Here is a 20,928-nt window from a genome sequence, read left to right as displayed (position 1 = left end):
AATTTGTGCACTGGGGGGTGTCCTTCAGCCTAGCCTGCACCCTCTCGCAGTCCAGGAGCCCTTGGGGGATATCCGACTGCTGGCTTAGGCCGGGGCGTGGGGAGTGGGCCTAAGCTGGCAGTTGGACATCCTTAGCGCTTCCTCGGAGGTGGGAGAGGCTCCCACCACCCCTGCTGCACTTGCCAGCCATGAGCCGGGCTTCTGGCTGAGCGGTGCTCCCCCTGAGGGAGCCACTGGCCACCAGGGCACAGCTTCTGCATTGAGAGTCTGCCCCCTAGTGGTCAGTACACATAATAGCAACCAGTCGTTCTGCTGTTGGGTCGATTTGAAAATTAGTTTTTTGTTATATACTAGAGGCCCAATGCACAAAATTCGTGCAAGAGTAGGCCTTCCTTCCCCCAGCTGCCGGCACCGGCTTCCCTCTGGCACCCAGGACCCGGGCTTCCCTCGCAGCCCCAGCTTCGTCCAGAAGGATGTCCGGTCTAATTAGCATATTACGCTTTTATTATTATAGACGATGTTGAATTTCATAATAAAGTTGAATTGTACAAAAACAGGTGAAGAAACTTCTGTTGGGGTCCAGTCTTTGTCACCAAACATGGCCCAGACTCAGTGGGGACTCACCCACAGGGACCCCTGGGGGGTGGAGAAGGGGTAGGGTGGAGGGGCTGCAGAGGGCGGAGCGGAGAGAGGGGCCTGCCATCCAGGGGGCCGCTCCCTCCAGTCTCTGTGCCGCCCTGAAGGTGGGTCAATGCTTTCCACCTGGCCTTAGGGTGGCCAGCGTGGCTCAGTGGTTGAGCATCGACCTATGAACCTAGAGGTCACAGTTCAATTCCTGGTCAGGGCACATGCCCAGATTGCAGGTTCGATCCCTAGTGTGGGATGTGTGGGAGGCAGCCGATCAATGATTCTCTCTCATCTCTCTCATCATTGATGTTTCCATTTCTCTCTCCCTCTCCCTTCCTGTCTGAAATCAATTAAAATACTATATAATAAAAGACTAATATGCAAATAGACTGAATGGTGGAACAACCGAACAACCAGTCGCTATGACGTGTGCTGACCACCAGGGGGCATGCGCAGAACATGGCAAGCATCGGCCGGAGCGGGATGGTGGACCAGGTGAGCGGGGGTGCCAGACCAAGGTGGGGTGCCAGTCGCTGTCATCGGGGTGGGCCTCTGGTGGTTACTGAAAATTCTTTGCTCCCGCGCACCGTGGTCCCACCCGGTGCCTGGCGCTGACTCCAATCCCTTGGTGCTGTTAGTGGCTGCTGACCCCGATCACCCCTCAGGGCTTCTCCACCTCCCCCTGCTCCTGAGAGGTGATGGGGGCCAGCAGCTGCCTCTTGCACCCACTGCTGGCGACGGCCCCGCTCGCACCCACTGCCAACGCCAGCCCCGCTCACACCTGCAGCTGGCACCAGAGCTGCTGCTCACACCCGCTGCCGATGCCCAGTGCTAGTCCCAATCGCGGCACCCGGCCCTGATTGCCCCTGAGGGCTTCTCCACCTTCCCCTGCTCCTGAGGAGTGATCGGGGCAGCAGCCGCTGCTCGCACCCGCTGACGCAGGCACTGAGTGATTGGGGCCAGTGCCATCAGCGTGTGGGAGCGGTGGCAGTGGGAGGGGGCTGTGGGCAGACAGGGGCCTGGGGGTGTGGTGGGAGGGGCTGGGCGGGGGCACAAAGGATGGGCTGAGACCCACCCCTGTGCCCACTGCAGCTTTGTGGCCCAGTTCCTTTTATGGTGCACAAATTTGTGCACTGGGCCCTTAGTGCATTTAATAAAAATGAAGGCCAGCATAGGGCTGGGCATGTGACCCACAGCATCCTGGCCTGAGGCGGGTGCTATTATCACGCCCAGTTTTCAGCTGCGGTTTAAGGGGAGGGGAGGATGAAGTGTTGAAGCCAGTTTCCTGCTGGCTCTTACCACGGGCCTAACATCAGAGACCGCCCTCCTCGACACCACCCACCACCTCTGGCCTAGATGTCCACACTGGATGCTACACTGTCTGCCAGGTCAGGGTTCTCAAATAACTCCCACCCCGGCCACCGCAGGCCTCAGGGGTGACTTGTCCCCCAGCTGGTGTCCTGACCTCACTGTCGGTGGAGCCTCTGCTAGCTGCCAAGGTCCCGTCCGGAAGGTCCCGTCTGAGCGGACACTCCCCTGCTTGCCAGGTTCAAGGGCTCCCACGGCCTGGAGGCCGAGGGCCAACTCCCACTCACTCTGCTCAGCCACAGCGACAACGAGGTTTCCCCAAAGAGCCCGTGACCTTTCGGGCCTCCACCTCTTTGCTTATTGAGCTCATCCTTCCTGGAACAGTGTTTCCCCTTCTCCATCCGTGGAAAGCACCAGGCCCTTCAAGGTCCTGCTTAAACTCCTCCCCCTCCTCCTTGAAGACTTCATCACTGCTCGCAGGCACGCTGGCACGTTCGGGCTCCAGGGTGGCTCTCGCTGCAGCCTGCCTGGCCAGACACTTGCTCACTCAGCAGGCTCTCACGGAGGGCCCACTTCCCTGATGCCGTGACAGACAGCCCTGCCCTGCCCTCCTGGGGGACATCAGGGAGGGCTTGTGGGAGGGGGTGGCTGAGCGGAGACATGAGGATTGGAAGACAGTGAGCCAAGAGGAGGGTTTCTGTTGTGATCACAGCTCTGACATTGGCCTTCCTTCTTTTTTTAAAAAAATGTTTTTATTGATTTTTTTAAAAACATTTTTATTGATTTCAGAGAGGAAAGGAGAGGGAGAGATAGAAACATCAATGATGAGAGAGAATCATTGATCGGCTGCCTCCTGCATGCCCCCCACTGGGGATCAAGCCCGCAACCCAGGCATGTGCCCGGACCAGGAATCGAACTGGTGACCTCTTGGTTCCTGGGTCGACGCTCAACCACTGAGCCACACCCGGCTGGGCTTTATTGATTTTTTTTAGAGACGAAGGGAGAGGGAGATAGCAACATGAATTGACTGCTTCTCGCAAGCCCCCTCCTGGGAATCAAGCCTGCAACCTGGTCATGTACCCTGACTGGGAATCAAAACAGTGACCTCTTGGTTCATGGAACAATGCCAACCCACTGAGCCACATCAGCCGGGCGAATGCCTTCCTTCTTTAGCCTCATTCATTCACTGATTCAATATAAATTCCCTTGAGCCTGCTCTGGGCACAAGGCTACTGTGTGCCTGCTGGGATGTAGCAGTGGCTGACTTGACCTTGGCCCTCCCTCGCTCATGATGCAGTGGGGTGACCATTTAATACTCACAAGCAGCCTAACCGGTTTGGCTCAGTGGATAGAGCGTCGGCCTGCGGACTCAAGGGTCCCAGGTTCGATTCTGGTCAAGGGCATGCACCTTGGTTGTGGGCACATCCCCGGTGGGACGTGTGCAGGAGGCAGCTGATCGGTGTTTCTCTCTCATCAATGTTTCTAACTCTGTATCCCTCTCCCTTCCTCTCTGTAAAAATCAATAAAATATATTTAAAAAATAATACAAGCAGCAAAAATACAAAACTACAAGCTGAGACATGTGCTGAGAGAGCACAGTGCATGGATCTGTGAGAACATACTCCAGGTGCCAGTCTGGGCTGCGGGGGGTGGGGGGGGTGGGGGGGGTGGGGAGGGTCAGGAAGTGACACACTAGGAATGGGTCTCTCTCCCTTGGAGACTTGATTCATTTTTAAGGTCATTTCTTTAGTCATTGTCTTCCTAGCTTGGGGCCTGGTCCACAGCAGTTGCAGCTCAGGGGGACTTCTGCCATCATTGCCCCACCTGCTGGCCACACTGGGAATGACAACTAGAAGTGGCCCCAGAGCCACTGCTCTAGATGGCCACTCCCCTCAGGGAGGTGAGCGGAGCCTGATTTCCCTTGGCGCTGGTTAGGCACCTCCTGGTGTGTCCCCTCATCTAGGCACATTGTCAGGACAGGCTGTGGGCTGGGCCCGCAGGTCTGTGGGCCTGAACTGGAAATGGTTCCCCTGAATCTCTGCTTTGGGCTCGAGTCGGCTCCCCGAGCCCATTAGAAGCTCCGAGTGCTGCCTGTCCTTGATTAATAAAGAATGGGATAGGGAAGTCATGATTATTTAATAACATGGCCTGTCTGGAAGTAAAAGTTTTTCAAAACACAGGACCCAAGGGGGGAAATGATAGGCAGCAGGGACATGTGGGCACCGGGAGGCGGTGGGTGGAAGCGTGGGCATTGGGATCTGAACGATCTGGGGTTTTGAGACCCAGCTCAGCCATTCCCAGGAAGTGCGGTGCAAGAGCCGTCCCCTGCCTGGGCCCTCACTCCTGCACTGTCAGATCTGCATGACTGTCTCATGCCTCTATGCCCACAGCATTGTTTCATTGGGATTCAATCTGGCCTGGGTGAGAAATGAGATATCCAGAAAGTGCACAACCCTCTGAGGTGTATATATAGGTAAAATTTTGTTAATCCTCAGCAGAGTATATTTTCCCACTGATTTTTAGAAAACGGGAGGGGGAGAGATAGAAACATTGATGTGAGAGACACATTGATTGGTTGCATCCCACACGAGCCTGTAAACAAGGTACGTGCCTTTGAGCAGAATCGAACTCAAGACCCCTCAGGGCTGACACTATCCACTGAGCCAAACCGTCTAGGGCAGAGGTGGATTTTTGTGTTGTTTTTTTTTTTAGGTATATATTTTTAAAAAATATTTTCATTGATTTCAGAGAGGAAGGGAGAGATAGAAACATCAATGATGAGAATCATTGATTGGCTGCCTCCTGCACACCTCCTACTAGGGATCAAACCCACAACCCGGTCATGTGCCTCTGACAGGAATTGAACCCAGGACCCCTTCAGTCCGCAGGCTGATGCTCTATCCACTGAGCCAAACCAGCCAGGGCTATTCTTCATTTTGCAAACGGAGGCCGGAGAAGTGAAGTCACTGCTCCACGGTTATCAGGTCGGAGGTGGCAGAAGTGGCCCAAGGCTTAGCGAGCACACGGGCCCGGAACCCAGTTCTGTGGGTCCCCAAAGCCTATCTTCTCTCAGCGACCAGGCCAGACTCCCCCACAGGCCTGGCTGCTAACAAGGCAGCTCCCATCTCAGACCCACCAGTGACCCCAGCCGTCCCACTCGCTGTCCCTGGCCTGCCTGAAGTCATCTTTGTTTTAAAACGACCATTTACTCTAAAACCAGCCAGCTGCCCAGCCAGTGTGGTTCAGTGGTTGAACATCGACCCATCAACCAGGCCAGGGTTTGATTCCCGGTCAGGGCACATGCCTGGGTTGTAGGTTCGATCCCTGGCGTGGGGCGTGCAGGAGGTGGCTGATCACTAATTCTCTCTCATCATTGATGTTTCTCTCTCCCTTCCTCTCTGAAATCAATACAAATATATTAAAAACACTTAAAAAGGGGGCAAAGCAGCTGGGGCCCTAGTGACTGGCCCACACCAGGAAGGCCCCTGAGGTGGGGCCCTGCCAGGCTTCCCCATCCCCTCAAGGCCAGGGGGGGATGAGCAGAAGGGAGTCCCTCTACCACTCAGCTCTGTCTCCGCTTGCCTCCTGCCCAGCCTGTGGTCAAGTATGAACACGAGCGGCAGGATCTGCAGCAGGAGGCAGGGTGCATGTATGTGGGAAAAGCTCCGTAGATTGTTACACCCCTCCCCTAGAGCATGGCTGGACTGCAGGCCTTTTTTTGGGTAGAAAATATTTTTGATTTCAGAGAGAAAGGGAGATAGAAACATCAATGATGAATCATTGATTGGCTGCCTCCTGCACGCCTCCCACTGGGGATTGAGCTCGCAACCTGGGCATGTGCCCTGACCAAGGAATTGAACCTGGGACCCTGCAGGCCACTCTATCCACTGAGCTACACCGGCTGGGGCGCAGCTCTTCCTTTGTCCCCCTTACCTCAGGGATGCTAAGGAGCCGTCTGTAGTGTGCAGTTGCTCTGGGCTTTCAGTTTCACAGCTCCCGAAGTCCTGTGCCCTCTCCAGCTCAGGACCACTGAGCACTCAGGCCCCTGCCTGCCATCGGCTCCCTCAATGAACGCCACCCCTTCCCCAGAGGACCAGAGAACCGCCCCGTCAGGGTCTGACACTCCTTCTCAGTTCTTGTCTTGCAGTCTGACGTCCTATGTCCCCCGCCCAAGGGCGGGGCTTGTCTCCGGCCCAGGTGTACACCCTGTGCTGGCCTGTGGCGATCACTCCAGGCTGACCAGCCTTCGACGACTTGCGGTCTAGCTGGGATCCGAACTCCGGCTCGGAGGTCCCTACTTGGCTGCAGTGGCCAGGCCGAGTCTTTGGAGCGAGCAGGGAGCGAAGGCTCTTCCAGGCCAGGGTTGCGGGCCCCAGGCCCAGAAACCAAGAGGAGGGCCAGAGCCAATCAGGTAGTCACTGTATTTTATTGGAAAACATTGATATATATTTTTCTTCACAGCTTGAACTGAACACAATATTGCCCGGTTTAAAAAAACAAACAAAACCAAAACCCAAACACTCCGAAATGTCCACAGCTTCACGCCTACCTGCCCTTTCCCTCAGCTCTTGGCCGGGTCTCCCGCTATGCCCCGCACCCCCCCCATCCCCGGAGGCTGGGTGTCAGAGGGTGGATGAGAAGAGATTCTCAAAGCTGGGCAGGTCCCAGAAAAAGCCACTTGATCGACCTGGGGGTGGGGGCACATGAAATGAACAGAAAAAGGGAGAACAAAACAAAAACAACCCAGACGACCGAACTGCCCACATTGACTTACTTGTCCCAGAGGCGAAAGCCAGAAGCAAGGTCACGGATCATGCTCTCCGCTGGGGGCGTGGGGCAGGCAGGTGGGCGAGGGGCGGCAGCAAAGGGCAGAGGCAGCGCACATGTGAGGGAGCCAGCCACGTCACCACGGAGAAGCGGGAGGGGCCGCCGACCAGGAGGCAGAGCCCTCGCTGGGCTGCTGGTCCTCCCGGCAGCTGGCCCACAGGTTTGTTTATTGCAGGTGTTTGTTCTTGAGAGCGTGGTGGGGTGCATCTTCCCTCTCCCCTCCCTTCAGCTAGCCCGGCATGGTTTTTTGATAAAACTTAAAGTTTTCAGGGGCATAAAGAAACAAACAACAGTATGACCAGCACATTACAAAGCGACCATCCCCACCTCAGTTCCCACGAGGGGACCTCCATGTGGGTGGGCGGGTGCGGCAGGAGGGAGGGCGTGGGGTGTTAGCACCAGGTATTTACAGAACAGCTGGCGATCGCGTTGGGAACACGGCAGGTCTGGGCAGGTACGGTTTGCAGAGTGGCCAATTGAGCGGTCCCACCCAGACCAGCGTCAGGAAGCCAATCAGATGGTTTGGGAATATCAGCCAGTGGGGTCTGAGTGCTGTCCCCTCGGTCCGTCCCTTTCTATGAGTTGGCCCCTCAAGTGGTAAAAGAATGCCAGCTTCCAAGACTAAGACTCCCTTGCCCCTCAACTCCCCCCGGAGCCACATCCACACCCCCACATCCCCTGTCCTCCTGGAACGCCTCTCTCAGCACCACTGTCCCAAAGGCTGCTGGGATTTGCACACGGATCACAGGACTGGTTGCATGCAACAGACAAAGGCGAGCTCTTGTGCCTGGGTGCGGGCCTCGCCCCCTCCCTAGCAGGTCCCAGGACAGGACTGGAAGCCACCCCAGCCCCCAAAATAAGATGACAAACAGAAGGAAACAAACCAAAACAGAGGAGAGCCACCCGGGCTGGAGGAGGAGGGCAGAGGCTCCCCCAGGAGGACGGGGAATTCCTCTTATAAATGCGTCAGGCCCTGGCAGAGGTCGATGGGAGAGGGAGGGCCAAGGAAGAGATGAGGGGCACGGAGGAGACTCAGGGAGGAAGGAGAAAGAGCAGTCATGCAGCTTGGGACAAATCTTTTGTTGCTTTATCAGATTCTCAGTCAATCGATTGGTGTTTGCTAGAACTGGAACGCAGGGGAGTGTTGAAGAGAGAGCGCGAGAAGAGAGATCAAGAGAATGGGCATTGCCAGCTGCCCGGGCCTTCACTTTGCGGTCATCATCTGTACAAACTCTGCAAGGAAAGCGGGAGAGAGCGGTCAGCAGGGGAGTGGGGACAAGCTGAGTGGCCCTCCCTGACAGGAGGGGCCCAGGAGACCGAGCCCGGCGCCAGCTCACCTTCATAATTGACCTGGCCATCTCCGTCGATGTCAGCCTCTCTGATCATCTCATCCACTTCCTCATCGGTCAGCTTCTCACCCAGGTTCGTCATCACGTGACGCAGCTCTGCCGCGCTAATGTAGCCGTTGCCATCCTGGCGTTGGGCACAGGTAAAGGCTTTGAGCGTGAGGCAGGCACCTGGTCTTCCCCGGGGGCAGTGCAGGGGCAGCGGGGTGGGCCTGAGAGGGCTCCAGGGCTCCTGGAGGTGGTGACTCAGTGGCTCTGGTTGTGCTGTGCATCCTGTGGCCCCGCCTGCTCTGCCCCTCAGCCCGCGCCCCGGAGCCGCTCTGGAACAGGGCTGCTCACCTTGTCAAAGACACGGAAGGCCTCTCGGATCTCCTCCTCGCTGTCGGTGTCCTTCATCTTTCTGGCCATCATGGTCAGGAACTCCGGGAAGTCAATGGTCCCGTTCCCTGAAGGTGGACAAGGCGTTGGCAACACCCTGGGCCCGGGCCCTGGAAGACGACATCCCCTCCCCCGAGGAAGGTCCCTGTGCTCGTGGGGCGGGGGGGCGGGAGTGGGGCTCACCATCCGCGTCCACCTCGTTGATCATGTCCTGCAGCTCTGCTTCGGTGGGGTTCTGTCCCAGGGACCGCATCACCGTCCCCAGCTCCTTGGTGGTGATGGTGCCATCTCCATCCTTGTCGAAAAGGGAGAAGGCCTCCTTGAACTCTGGGGGCGAAAGGAAAGGAGTCAGGGCTGGAGGGCCGCGGGGAAGCCCTGATGCTGGGATGCCGACTCCCTGGAGGAGGCTGAGGTTGTGCCCCACCTAAAGACACCAGACCGACTGCAGTTCCGGTCGGAGCCCCCTCCTTCCTTCAGTCAGCACTTACTGAGCACCTCCCCCCGCAGGCACAGGGACCCCTGTGCCAGCCTAGCCAGCGAGGACTGTCCTCAGATGAGTCCACATTTCTTTATGGCCTCTGGATTCGGCCCCTCCCTCCAATGATGAAATGGACCAATGTCATGGAGTGGATGAGAGCCAGGAGGAGTCTCCATCTAAAGTGTGCCAGCCAAGGTCAACTGGCTGGGAAAGGGAGGGGACTGCAGGGGAGGGGAGGCTGCAGAACGCCTTCGGGTGGCACTGTGTCCCTCGCCTGGTACTGCCAGCCCGTTCCCTGGGGCCGGTGCTACCAGCTTCCGGAGGAGCGAGCGAGCGGCTGCATGCTGGAGTGCGGGGTGCCCGGCAGCAGAGCTCAGCTGACGGACGGTGCGTGGGGTGGGTGGGGGATGGGAGGAAGGGGACGGCTGCCAAGTCAGGAGGATGAGGAGCTGGTGGCACTGAGTGGGAAGGCCACAGCTGGGGACGCGTCAGGAGCGGGAGAGGAACACGTGGCGCCTGCCCTCCCACTGGGCCCGTTTTGGCACCTGGCACTCTCTACCCCCAAACCCTGAGAGCAGATGCCCAGCAGCCTGTTCCCAGAGGCGTGGGCTGGGGTGAGGTGGGGGACAGTGTGCTAATGGGAACAGGGTGGGGAGTGGGGTGTCTGTGTTGCTCAAGGTCAGAGCTGGGTGTGGGTGTCAGGTGCAGCGGGAGCCCCTGGGCCCTGGGGAGACGGTAAGTCTCCTTGGGGATGCTGGACCTCCCTGGTTGTTCTGGGGGCACGGGGGCCGGAGTGGGTTATGTGTGCGCCCTGAGCTCACGATCACTGAACAAGGCGGTCCTCTGGCTGCCGCAGTGGGGCTCCGCAGCCGCTGGGGCTAAAGTGTAGAAGCTGGAAGGTGACTGTGTGTTGGGGAGGGGGTAGGAGTGGACTTCTCCCACCTCAGAAGCAGGGCGTCCAGGACTTGTCACAGCCCCGTGAACCGGACAGCGGGCTGCGGCCCGAGGCCCATTCCCTGAACCCACTCCGGCCTCTGTGCTGGCCCGTGGCTACGGAGAGAAGCCGGGAGCTGGTCTGTCCTCAGGCAGCTCAGCCCGGGGGAGAGCAGGCCCCGGAAGCCCACTCAGTCACACACTAGTTCCTGCAGCTGTGACCTCTCTGGCCTTTTGGGGGAAGGGGAGCACACTACAAGAAAGTCAGACGGGCTCCAGGGGTTTCTTGTTCTGGGAGGTATGTGAGGGTGCCCTTGTTCCTTTGTTCAGCAATGTACGGAGCACCTGCTAGGTTCTCGGCACGGAAGGTCCCCGGGGACCAACAGAAACACAGCCCAGCTCCAGGGACGCGCGTCCAGGGCCGGAGGCACAGCAGGGAAGGGCATCATAAAATAACGCCCGACAGCGAGAGAGGCTACGAGGGAAGTAACCAGTGACCTGACAGGAGTAAAGGAAGGCTGTTTCAGAGGGAGTGAGGGCAGGCCTTTCCGAGGCGACTTGTGAATGGAGACCGGAGATGGAGAAGCTGCTGCCCAGGCAGAGAACGGCTGGGGGGGGACGGGACACGGGACCGCGTTTCTGGTGAGTGCTGCGCGCAGGGAAGTGCAGAGGTGGGAGGGACAGGCCAGCTCCTGGGCGGTCCTGACGAGGGACAGGGAGGCAGGGAGCCCAGCTGCTGAGCCTCCCTGCAGGAGCCGGGACAGACAGCTGGGTCCACCCGGCAGCCACTGATTAAAAGGCCCCAGATGACCCGCAGCCAGAAGGGGGTCGCAGCTTTTGCTGTCTGGTTAGTGCCCGTCTCAGGACCGTGGGGTATGGTGTTACTGGCGCACCGGGGTGCTCTTCTACACCAGTTGGCAACACTGCAAGCACAAGGCATAGCACCAGGTGATGGAGGGGACACAGGTCTGTCTGTCAGGTGTCACTCCTGGCCGGAGGAAGATCTGGCTGGGGACGCAGAGGCCTTCCTGAGGCAGGATGCGGGGCGGGGGAGGCACGCTCACCTGCGATCTGCTCCTCAGTCAGCTGGTCAGCCTGGAAAAGCAGGAAGGAGAAAGTCAGCCACGGGGCTGCTGGCCATCACGGCTACGCCCCTTGCTCTACCCAGTCCCCACCCCGGAGAGGCCAGTTCTACGTGGCGTGGGAGCACCTGGGCACGGGAGAGTTAGGGTCTGAGGCAGAGCCAGGGCCTGGCATAAAGTCTGGTGGTCCCAGAAGCCGGGGATTCAGGTGGGCAGGACACCCAGGCTGGCCTAACACAGGGCCCGATAAGATGCCAGCTCCAAGGGCCCCAGATGCTGGCCCGGAGGGCGGGAGGTCCGCTCCTCCCTGGCACAGCACAGGTCTGGTCTGTGTCAGAGCTGCGCTGGGAGCCCCGGCTGCGTGAAGGAGCAGTTGCCCTAGAGGCTTCATCAAGTGGCTCTAGAAGGCTCCAACCTGGAACAGGCCCGTCGGTGGGCAGGGCAGCGGGGCAGTGCTGGGCTCCCTGCTCGCTCCTGGGTCAGCTATTGGGAGGCGCGGAGTCCAGCACAGTGCACCAACTGGCACAAATCCCCTAGCGGTGGCTCTGAGAACCCCGGTCAGGCTGGAGGCAGCTGCTCCACTCCCTGGCACACAGGGATGGCACAGGCATCACGCCCTCTGCTTCTTTTGGGGAGGAGGGGCAACTGTCGGGGAGGGGACTGCAGCAGGCAGCAGCAGAGGTGGCAGAGGCTATAGGACCAAAGTCAGCTTCCCCGCTGCGCTGCAGTTTTTAACCCTTTCCAGGCCTGGCTGCTCCGGGAAGCGGCCAGTGGGTGGCAGGCAGCTCTTGCTGCATTGGGGTTTGGGGGCGGGGCTTGGGGGCGGGGTGGAGGAGAGGCCAACACGAGCTCTTCTTGCGCTGGGAAGCAGCCAGGTACAGGGATCCTGTGGGAGGACTCAGGTGGGGGCTGATCCCAACATTTAGCTCCATTTAGGCAGCAAAGATACATTTTCCTGGCACCGCCTTCCCCAGACCACTGTGGGTCCAGACCGCTGCTCCCCTCCTTGGCTTCCTTTCACAATTAGGAGAAAGTGGCTCCAAGTCTACAGCAGGTTCTTCTGAGAGTCCCCCAAACCGATGCAAACTATTGCATTTGCATTATGCGACAGAGAGGTTCCAGACTTCCATGGAAGCTAGAAACTACCCCCAAACCCTGACCCCATCCTAAATATTAAGAAATGGTTACATTTCTTAAAACTGGTCTAAAATGTTCTCTTTTTTAATCTAAGGGAAGAGGAATTTGAGGCCAAGCCCCAAATAGGCAGAAAAGGAGAGGAAATCAAAGAGATGGTGACAGAGGAAAGATGGCTCAGGGAGGGGGAAGAAGGAAAAGTACCACACATGCACATTCTAGAAAAGTCCAAAGTCTAAACAGAGGTTCAGAGGCCAAATGGAGACACTTCTGCATCGCCTTAAAAGACTCTCGTCCTGGCCAGTTTGGCTCAGTGGATAGAGCGTCGGCCTGCAGACCAAAGGGTCCCAGGTTCAATTCCGGTCAAGGGCACGTACCTTGGTTGCAGGCTCCTCCCTGGCCTGGGCCCTGGTTGGGGTTTGTGCAGGAGGCAACCAATCGATGTTTCTCTCACATCGATGTTTCTCTCTGTCTTTCCCTCTCTCTTCCACTCTCCCTAAAAATCAATGGGAAAATACCTTCGGGTGAGGATTACCCCCCCCCCCAAATACATATAAAAAACTTGGGCCCTGGCTAGTGTCCCTCAGTGGTTAGAGCGTCAGCCCTCAGACCAAAGGGTCTCGGGTTCGGCTCCTGACAAGGGCACATACCTGGATTGTGGGTTCGCTCCCCACCCCCGGTTGGGGCACATGAGGGAGGCAACCAGTCGATGGGGCTCTCTCACATCAATGTTTCTCTCCCCCCGCCCCCCTTCCTCTCTCTGAAAAAGCAATGGAAAAAGTACCCTCAGGTGAGGATTAACCAAACAGACTCAGACCCACCGGCCCCTTCTCTACCCTCTTCCCCTGGCTCCGAAGCGGAAAGAAGCCCAGGCTGATCCCCCAGATCCCGCCACCTGAGGAAGCTGCTCGGGGAAAGTGAGAAGGGAGGATGGGCTCTGGTTACCAAGGCCAGGCGATGCCGGGGGAGGGGGAAGAGGAAGCCTGGAGAACCGAGTGGCAGCCGGGGAAGAGGGCCGCCATGCCACCTGCTTCCATCCTCTCCCCGGCCTAGATGGAAAAGCTGGCCCAACCAGGGGCCGCGCAGCCCCGCGCACCAGCCAAACTCTCCCCCGTCTCTGGGACGTGCTGTCAGGGGCTGGGGCTCGGAGGCTGGGGCAGGTTATAGAAGGCCAAGGCCAGCGTCTGCCACTCCCCACCACAGAGGAGCTGAAGGCACAGAGGAGGCACGGCCACCCTGCTCCAGGGCTGCTGCAAATAGGCGTGGCTCTGCCTGGTGGCCTGTCAGGCCGCTCCCTCCAGGCCAGGAGACCCTCTCCCCTGCTGGGTGCAGGCCGGCTCCCAGGTCAGAGCTGGATCACGAGGCCTGGCTGCTGCCGCCCAGAACACCGATCACCTGAGAAGTGATCGTCACTGGGGGGACCGTTCTCAGGGCGGCTTCCCTTTCCAGCACTGAAGATTTTAAGCTTTTACCAAAACTGCTTCCAAAATAACCCAGCTGGTCTCCTGCTTCCTTATTCCTCATCTTGGGCACAGCAAGAGGCTGGACTAGAAAAAAACCATGGGGCGGGGGAGGGAAGAGGGTATTTTATCTCTGCCTTGCCCAGCCCCCAGGCAATGCCAGAGAGCAGTGTTAGATGAGATCAGAAACCAAGGCCAGGGCCCCTCACCCGGCCAAGGAGGAGCCACAGCTCTCAGGCCAAAGTCTGCCCAAGCCAGTTCACAGCGACTTGTCCCACCCACACCTTGCTGATTACAGATGGAAAGAGAAACTAGTGGGGGCCAAAGTTTGGGAGGTTGGGGGGGGTCTCTTGGCACCTGCCAGCGCTTCAGCAAGGCTCTGCTGGGGAAAGTGGGGACGCAGCGACAGGAGCCATCCAGTCTGTGTCAGCAAGTGTGAGATCTGATCCACGGCCTCCCAGCCCTGCCAGGGAGGTCTGCGCCCGGGCCGAGGCTGGGCTGGGAGGCCGGGTGCTGTGGGTGAGGGAGCAGGGAGGAACCAGTCTCCCGGCTCTCAGGGCCCGGCGGTGTGAATGAGCAGAAGCACGCCGTGAGGGCCGAGGAGGGGTGCCTCTGGGGGTCCTCCCGCCCTGAGGCCACGGGAACAGGCGGCGCCACACTGCACCGCACTGTCATTTGGTACAAGCGAGGGATGCGGAGCTGGAGGCCAGAAACCAGCCTCCCGCTGGGAAAGGCCGCTCTCCTGGTCTGCAAGGGGCAGTGAGGGGCGAGGCTCCCGGCTTCCAGAGCTGGTTCATGTGATGCAGCCGCAACTCTGATCCCCCACCCCCACTTCACGTGGCTTCAGTGCGCAATGGGGGCCCTCACCAGCCCCGTCTGCCCGGGGAGGGGGGGCCGCAGAACCCCTCCCTACCGACTGTGCAGCCCACTCCCCAGCCAGACCCCACAGTCTTTGTCCCAGCTTTTCCCCGGAGACTCCCAGGGAGCTACCCCCATCTGCCTCCAAACCCAGACCCACCCTGGCTGTCATTCATCTCCTCCTCCCACCACCCCGCCCAGGCCTCCTCCCACCTCGCCCCCACCGTCAGCCCAGGCCTTTCCCACCTCTCCCCGTGGAAAGCTCCTACTCCAGGGACCCAAACCCAATTCTCCTCCTTTCCCCCCAACCCAACCCAACCCCCTTCCACGATTAACAGCCTCAACCCACTAGGAACCCCAGAAGCTTTTCTGGCTGCCCCCAAATCACTCATGCGGCCCCCGCCGCCCCAGCACGGGCCAGCAGGTCTCGCCATCACCCCCCTTTAACCACCCCCACCCCCCAACCGCCATCCTTTCCCGTCCCCGCAGGCCCGAGAGCATCCTTTAGCCTCCACGGCCACCCGCCCCAGGCCCTGCCTCCCCGGAGCTGTGCCCTCCTCCTCCATCCCCAGCAACGCCGGTCCTCGGAGAACCCCCACTCCATCCTCCAGGGTTTGATCTGAAGTCACCCCCATCCCCACCCAGGCCCAGCGGTCCCCCGCGCCTTCTGGGGGAGCCCCCCAGGAGCCCAGCCTCTTCCTGCATCCTCTGGGGACCCAAAGCCTTCCTCGGGGCCCCAATAACCTCCTTCCCGGCCAGTGGTTCTTATCTCGACCCCCCGGGGTCCAGCACCCCCATCTCAGAGACCAAACGCCTCATCCTGGGTTCAGAAGCCCTTTGGGGGATCCAAACGTCCCCTCTGGGGGTCCAGATGTTCCATCCTGGGTTCCAATGCTCCCACAGAGGACTCAGATGCCTATTTTGGGGTCTCCACCACCCAAACATACCGCTCTGGGTTCCAATGCCCCCGATGGGGAAGCAGAAAGGGGATCAGAGGCGACCGCCGGGGCCCGGGGGACCCCCATTCCGGGTCCGGTCTCCCTCTCAGGGGTCTTGCTCCGCGGGTGTCGTCTCAGAGCCCCCTGCCTGTGCAGCGCCCTCTCCTCACTCACCATGGCGAGGCCGGGGTGTCCGGAGCGCGGGGGTCAAGGTTCCTCCGGCGGCGGCAGCAGCTGCAGCAGCTCGAGCTCCACCGCGCGTCCGCGCCTCCACACTCACTGCCCGCAGCGCGCGCCGCCGCCCGCCCCAACGGTCCCCCAACGGCCGCCGCGCGCGCCCCGCCTCGCCCGGCCCCGCCCCGCCCGGCCCACGTGCTGCCGCACTGCGACTCCCGCAGATCCCTCCGCGCCCCTCTCCGCGCCGCGGGTCCCGCGAATTTCCCGCTTCCACCCGTCACAGGCCGGGGTTTGCCACCGGCCGCGCGCGCGCGCACCCGCCCTGGGACTACTTTCCGTCGCCGCGCGCCCCGCCCCCTGTCCCCTCCCCACTCCTTCCCGGCGGAGGGGCACGGTGGGCTGCGCATTACGCGTCCCTGTGAGAGCCGCGCCGCTATTGGGCCCGGGCCACGGCGGAAATGAGAGCGCAGCGGCGATTGGTCCGACCTTCCCTGCAATGCGTCAAACTGGGAAGAGCCACTGCGTGGTGGCGAGGGGGAACCTGAAATGTGTGGCCGCGTGGAGCGGTTGAGGCGGGACGAGATTAAGGGTGAAACCGCATGGCTGCTAGAGAAACAAACACATCGTCTTTGTGGCTAGAGTGGTAAACGACCGGTGGAAGGTGCTAGGAACTTCTAGGATCTCCCCTCTAGCAGGTGGAAGATGGTGCAATCCAAAATGCTGTGGCCTGAAGCCCCGCCCCCAACTGGGCCCTGGCAGGTGGAGGGGTCTTCAGGGTTTTGTCTTCCCCTGCCCATCCCACTCCGCGGGCAGGTGTCTGCGTCCTGAGATGCACTCCACGGGTGGCGGGACCCCTCTCCCCGCTTTCGCTCCTGACCTGTGAAATTGGGGCCGTCCCAAAAGAGGCTTTAGGAACAGGGCATTCATTCAGCCCATCATTTACTAAGCATGAGTTGGGCGCCTGCTGTATGCAGGGGCCTGTGCTTAGCTGGGCTTTGGAGACCATACTTTCCTGTCTCTTTCATTCCTGAATCTTTCATTCCTTGTTCCAAGGTTCCAGCAACAAGAGGAAAAATAATTAATGATAAGGTTAGCCAAGACAATTTGTTTATTGGAGCTCAGAAACACCACCCTCCTTATCTATACTAATAAAAGGGTAATATGCTAATGAGACCAGATATCTTCTGGACATCCTTCGGGAAAAAGCCACGGTGGTGGGGGCCAAGGCAGAGGCAGTTAGGGGTCACCAGGCCAGCAGGGGAGGGCAGTTTGGGGTGACCAGGCCAGCCCCGGAGGGCAGTTAGGGGTGACCAGGCAGGCAGATAGGTGAGCGGTTAGGAGCCAGCGGTCCCAGATTATGAGCAGGATGTCAGACTGCTGGTTTAGGCCTGATCCCTGAGGGGTCCTGGAATGAAGAGGGTGCAGCCTGGGCTGAGGGACCCCCCCATGCACGAATTTCGTGCACCAGGCCTCTAGTTTAGAATAGAAGCTGCCATTCGCTTATGTGCCCCTCCTCTCCTCACCATGATTGGCTGAGGGATGGACAAGTGAGTCAAGCTGGGCCAGTCATTATGTCGCACTCTCAGTCAATGAGAGTCTTTTCCGCAGTTTTTGGATCTGGATTTTGGGCGCAGGAAGCCTTTTGCTTCTGGGTGGTGGTGAGGCTGTGAAGGAATAAGTCCAGAGCTCTCTGTGGCGGAGGTCCCGCCCCGGAGGAGAGAATAAAACTGACCGGGGGAGAAGCAAAGACGGGATGGTCCTATTGCTATTCACTTCCCTGGTTCCAGTGCTCTGGAGGACGCCTGCACCCCAGCATGCCAGAATCTTGAGTACACGAGCCATTGAAAGTCCTCTTTCGTCTCGTTTGAGTTGAATTTGTCACCTGCAACCAAAGAATTCCTGAGGGATAAAGTCTGTCTTGGTCATCAGCACGGGCCCTGACACGGAGAAGGCCAAGGACCCAGCTGACATTTGCTGAGCAAATAAGCAAAGGAAGGCAGGCTCCGGCTCTCTCCCTCTCTCTCTCTCTCTCTCTCTCTCTCTCTCTCTCCCCCCTCAGCATCCCCAGGCAGATCTGAATTCCTTAGGGCTATGAAATGATACCGCTACGACTACTAAGGCCTTTGAGCACTTCCTGTTTCAAGCCCTTTGCACGAATTAGCTCATTTAATTCTCATGACCTCCTATGGGCTTGTTACGTCCATTTTCCACCCGATGAAACAGTTTTATTGCCACTGGAATTAGACCAGACCAAACAGGTGAAAGACTTTTCTGGGTGTTTTTGGGTTTTTTTTGTCTGTTTTTATTTTTATTTATTTTTTAAAATATATTTTATTGATTTTTTACAGAGAGGAAGGGGGAGAGAGGGAGAGAAGAGAGAGTTAGAAACATCAACGAGAGAGAAACATTAATCAGCTGCCTCTTGCACACCACCTACTGGGAATGTCCCCACAACCAAGGTACATGCCCTTGACCAGAATCGAACCTGGGACCCTTGAGTCCGAAGGCCGACGCTCTATCCACTGAGCCAAACAGGTCAGCGCTGTTTGTCTGTTTTTAAAGATAGGCAGAAATGGACAAATGGTACTCGTAAAAATATTTTTATTGATTTGAGAAGAAGGGAGAGGGAGAGAGAGAGAGAGAGAGAAACATCAATGATGAGAGAGAATCATTGATCGGCTGCCTCCTACACACTCCATACTGGGGATCAAGGCCCAACATAGGCATGTGCAAGGTTAGCCAAGACAATTTGTCTGTTAGAGTTCAGAAACCGACCCCCCCCCCCCTTATTTAGAATAGAAGGGAATTGAACTGTGACCTCCTGGTTCATAGGTCCACACTCAACCACTGATGCTCTTTCTTTTTTAATTTTTTTTTTTTTTTTTTTGAGAGAGAGAGAAGAAAGAGAAACATTGATCGGCTGCCTCCCATACGTGCTCCAACCAGGGGTCGAACCTGATACCTGGGTATGTGCCGTGACCAGAAATTGGAACCGCCACCTTTCGGTGCGTGGGATGATGCTCCAACCCACTGAGCCACAGCTGCGAGGGCGGGCCTTTCTGCTCTTGAACAGAAGAGTGACATGGCTTGGTCACACAGTAGGAGGCAGAATCAGGATTTGAACCCATGCAGTCTGGCTGAAAACCCCACACTCTTCCACACCACTGCGCTACCTGTGGCCGAGATTGCATTTGTCTGCCATCGCCCCCTCTCCCTCTCTTCCAGACGTTGCACTGGGCACATTGCCACCTCGAATGAAAACTACACTTCCCGACCTTTCTGCAGTTAGAGGTGGTTACCAGGTATATTGGTTAATAATGCGGATTTTGTATTAAGAGAAAACATGAGGGGGTAATGGGGGCACAAGGACACATATGTAATACCTTAATCAATAAAATTAAAAAAATAAATAAAAAAGAAAACACGATAATTTCAAGAGAAACATCAAAAGTGCTTTATTCAAAGTAATGTCCATCGCTAGCTACACATTTCCCCCATCTTTCAGGTAATATGTGGATACCGTCCCAATAGAACTTTCTTGTTTTGAGGCAAAACATTCAGAGACACAATTTTCCACTTCTTCGTACGTTTTGACGTGCTGCTCAGAAAGCGCGTGTGCCATCGATCGGAACAAGTGGTCATCTGAAGGAGCAAGGTCTGGTGAATACGGCGGGTGGGTTCATACTTCCCAGGCAAGATCTTTTAACGTGTCTTTAACTGGTTTTGAAGGGTGTGATGGTGCGTTATCATGCAGCAAAATGACTCTGCCATGTCTTCTGGCACATTCTGGTCGTTTCATGATCAAAGCGTGATTCAAATGGATTATTTGTTGTCGGTAGCGATTATTTTATGCTAACGATGACTCATTTGTTTCAGCCCTTTGTATTCTGCACGTCTCTATCGAAATAAAACTACGTTTCTATGAAGATTGAAGCTTTTGTTTTTTTCTGGCCCACACACACTTACACCTTGTTTATTTGGCCCGTGTTAGCCTTTGAGTTTGACATGCGTGTTGTAGAATGTCTCCCATGTGGTGTCTGTCTGATGTTTTTCTCCTGATTAGACTGGGATTATGGTTTTCAGGGGAAGACAGAGATAAAGTGTCATTCTCACTCCATGATATGAAGGGTCCATACCACCAACGTGACTCATCCCCACAGTGTTCACCTTGATCATTGTATTTATCAGACTTCTCCAGTGTAAGGTTCTCTCCCCCGCCCCCCCTCCCCCGCCCCGGTTCCCGCACTGTACTACTCTGGTAGGAGGTCACTCCGCACAGTCCACACTTTATTTTTATTGATTTCAGAGAGGAAGGGAGAGGGAGAGAGAGATAGAAACATCCGTGATGAGAGAGAATCATGGATCGGCTGCCTCCTGCATGCCTCCCACTGGGAATCGAGCCCACAACCCGAGCATGTGCCCTTGACCAGAATCGAACCTGGGACCTTTCAGTCCTCAGGCTGATGCTCTACCCACTGAGCCGAACCAGCTAGGGCCACAGTCCAGGCTTTAAAGGGGAGCGTTTGGCTTCCTCTCCTTGAGAGGGTGCTGTCTGCATCAGTTGTTTGGAAATCCTCAGCACAGGAAATCTGTCTGTTCTCCCCCATTTGTTTATTTTCCAATCACTCTAATATTTTGTTTTAATCAGTGTGGACTTGTGGGTGTTTATTTTATGCTATGGCTTATAATCCAATGCACAGTGTTTATTTTGTTGCTCAGATTGTTCCGGCTTTGACCATGGGATGCTTCCCTCAAAGAGATACTCTTTGCCCAAATGACACCTTTTGTCTTCAAAACAATTCTTAGATTCTTGGCTTCTTAGAGCTGCACGGCCAAGGCTACGCAGGGTCTTCCACCTCCCATCGTCCCCCAGTAACACGCCCTCCTCCCAGACAGTGGGGCAGGAGAGGCCGGCCCAGAGGGACATGCCACTCTACCCTCCGCTGCCTTCAGGAGTACGGCAGGCTTCATTCCCCAAAGTGGCCACCCAATGTCTCCCATCCCACGTGGTCTTCTAGAACCTTGCCACTCCTGCCTCCAGGGGTGGAGCCTGTGTCCCCTTCTCTGGAACGGGAGTGGGCCTCGGTGACGGCCTCGGTGAAGAGAGCGGAAGTGAAAAATGTCCCACCCTTCCTGGTTGCTCTCCTGGGACGCCTGTGCTCAGACGCCAGCCGCCATGCTGTGAGGAAGCTCAAGCAGCCAGAGGAAAGCCCCAGGTGGAGAGGAACTGAGGCCGCAAGCCCTCAGCGCCAGCTGAGCTCGGGGAAGACAGCTTGCGGAGTGGGCTGTCCTGCAAGCAGATGCGGACGCTATTCAGCAGACACGATGGGGAGCCTTCTCCATGGTGTGGATTTGTGAGCAAGAGAGATAATGGTTTAAAGC

At 57.4% G+C, this 20,928-nt stretch overlaps 1 protein-coding gene across 2 annotated transcripts; it reads right to left on the bottom strand.

Moving 5' to 3' along the window:
- Positions 1 to 7,827: 7,827 nt before the first annotated feature.
- CALM3 (calmodulin 3) lies at positions 7,828 to 15,670 on the bottom strand. 2 transcript variants are annotated; one of them, XM_028129670.2, is made up of 6 exons: positions 15,544 to 15,670; positions 10,962 to 10,992; positions 8,670 to 8,813; positions 8,448 to 8,554; positions 8,100 to 8,235; positions 7,828 to 7,995 (listed from the first exon to the last, which is right to left on the bottom strand). In XM_028129670.2, exons 1-6 carry the CDS (start codon positions 15,544 to 15,546, stop codon positions 7,967 to 7,969), a joined length of 450 nt encoding a protein of 149 aa, XP_027985471.1. In that variant the 5' UTR covers positions 15,547 to 15,670; the 3' UTR covers positions 7,828 to 7,966. The 2 variants fall into 2 exon arrangements, with proteins under 2 accessions (XP_027985471.1, XP_027985470.2); XM_028129669.2 differs by lacking the exon at positions 15,544 to 15,670 and adding an exon at positions 15,379 to 15,507.
- Between the last annotated feature and the right edge of the window lie 5,258 nt (positions 15,671 to 20,928).

The sequence above is a fragment of the Eptesicus fuscus genome, chromosome 21 (assembly GCF_027574615.1).
Source record: "Eptesicus fuscus isolate TK198812 chromosome 21, DD_ASM_mEF_20220401, whole genome shotgun sequence".
In the NCBI taxonomy this organism is placed as follows: domain Eukaryota; kingdom Metazoa; phylum Chordata; class Mammalia; order Chiroptera; family Vespertilionidae; genus Eptesicus; species Eptesicus fuscus.
The sequence above is the reverse complement of the archived record's forward strand: the minus strand, read 5'-3'. Positions and strand labels throughout refer to the sequence as shown.

Bases quoted from the DNA above. Each gene is read 5' to 3' on its own strand.
- CALM3 (XM_028129669.2), bottom strand. From the start codon at position 15,456: ATGGGGGTCCCCCGGGCCCCGGCGGTCGCCTCTGATCCCCTTTCTGCT. The intron at 8,555-8,669 runs GTGAGCCCCACT...GTCCACCTTCAG, and splicing joins CAACGAGGTGGACGCGGATG to GGAACGGGACCATTGACTTC. The intron at 8,236-8,447 runs GTGAGCAGCCCT...GCCCAACGCCAG, and splicing joins CCTTCCGTGTCTTTGACAAG to GATGGCAACGGCTACATTAG.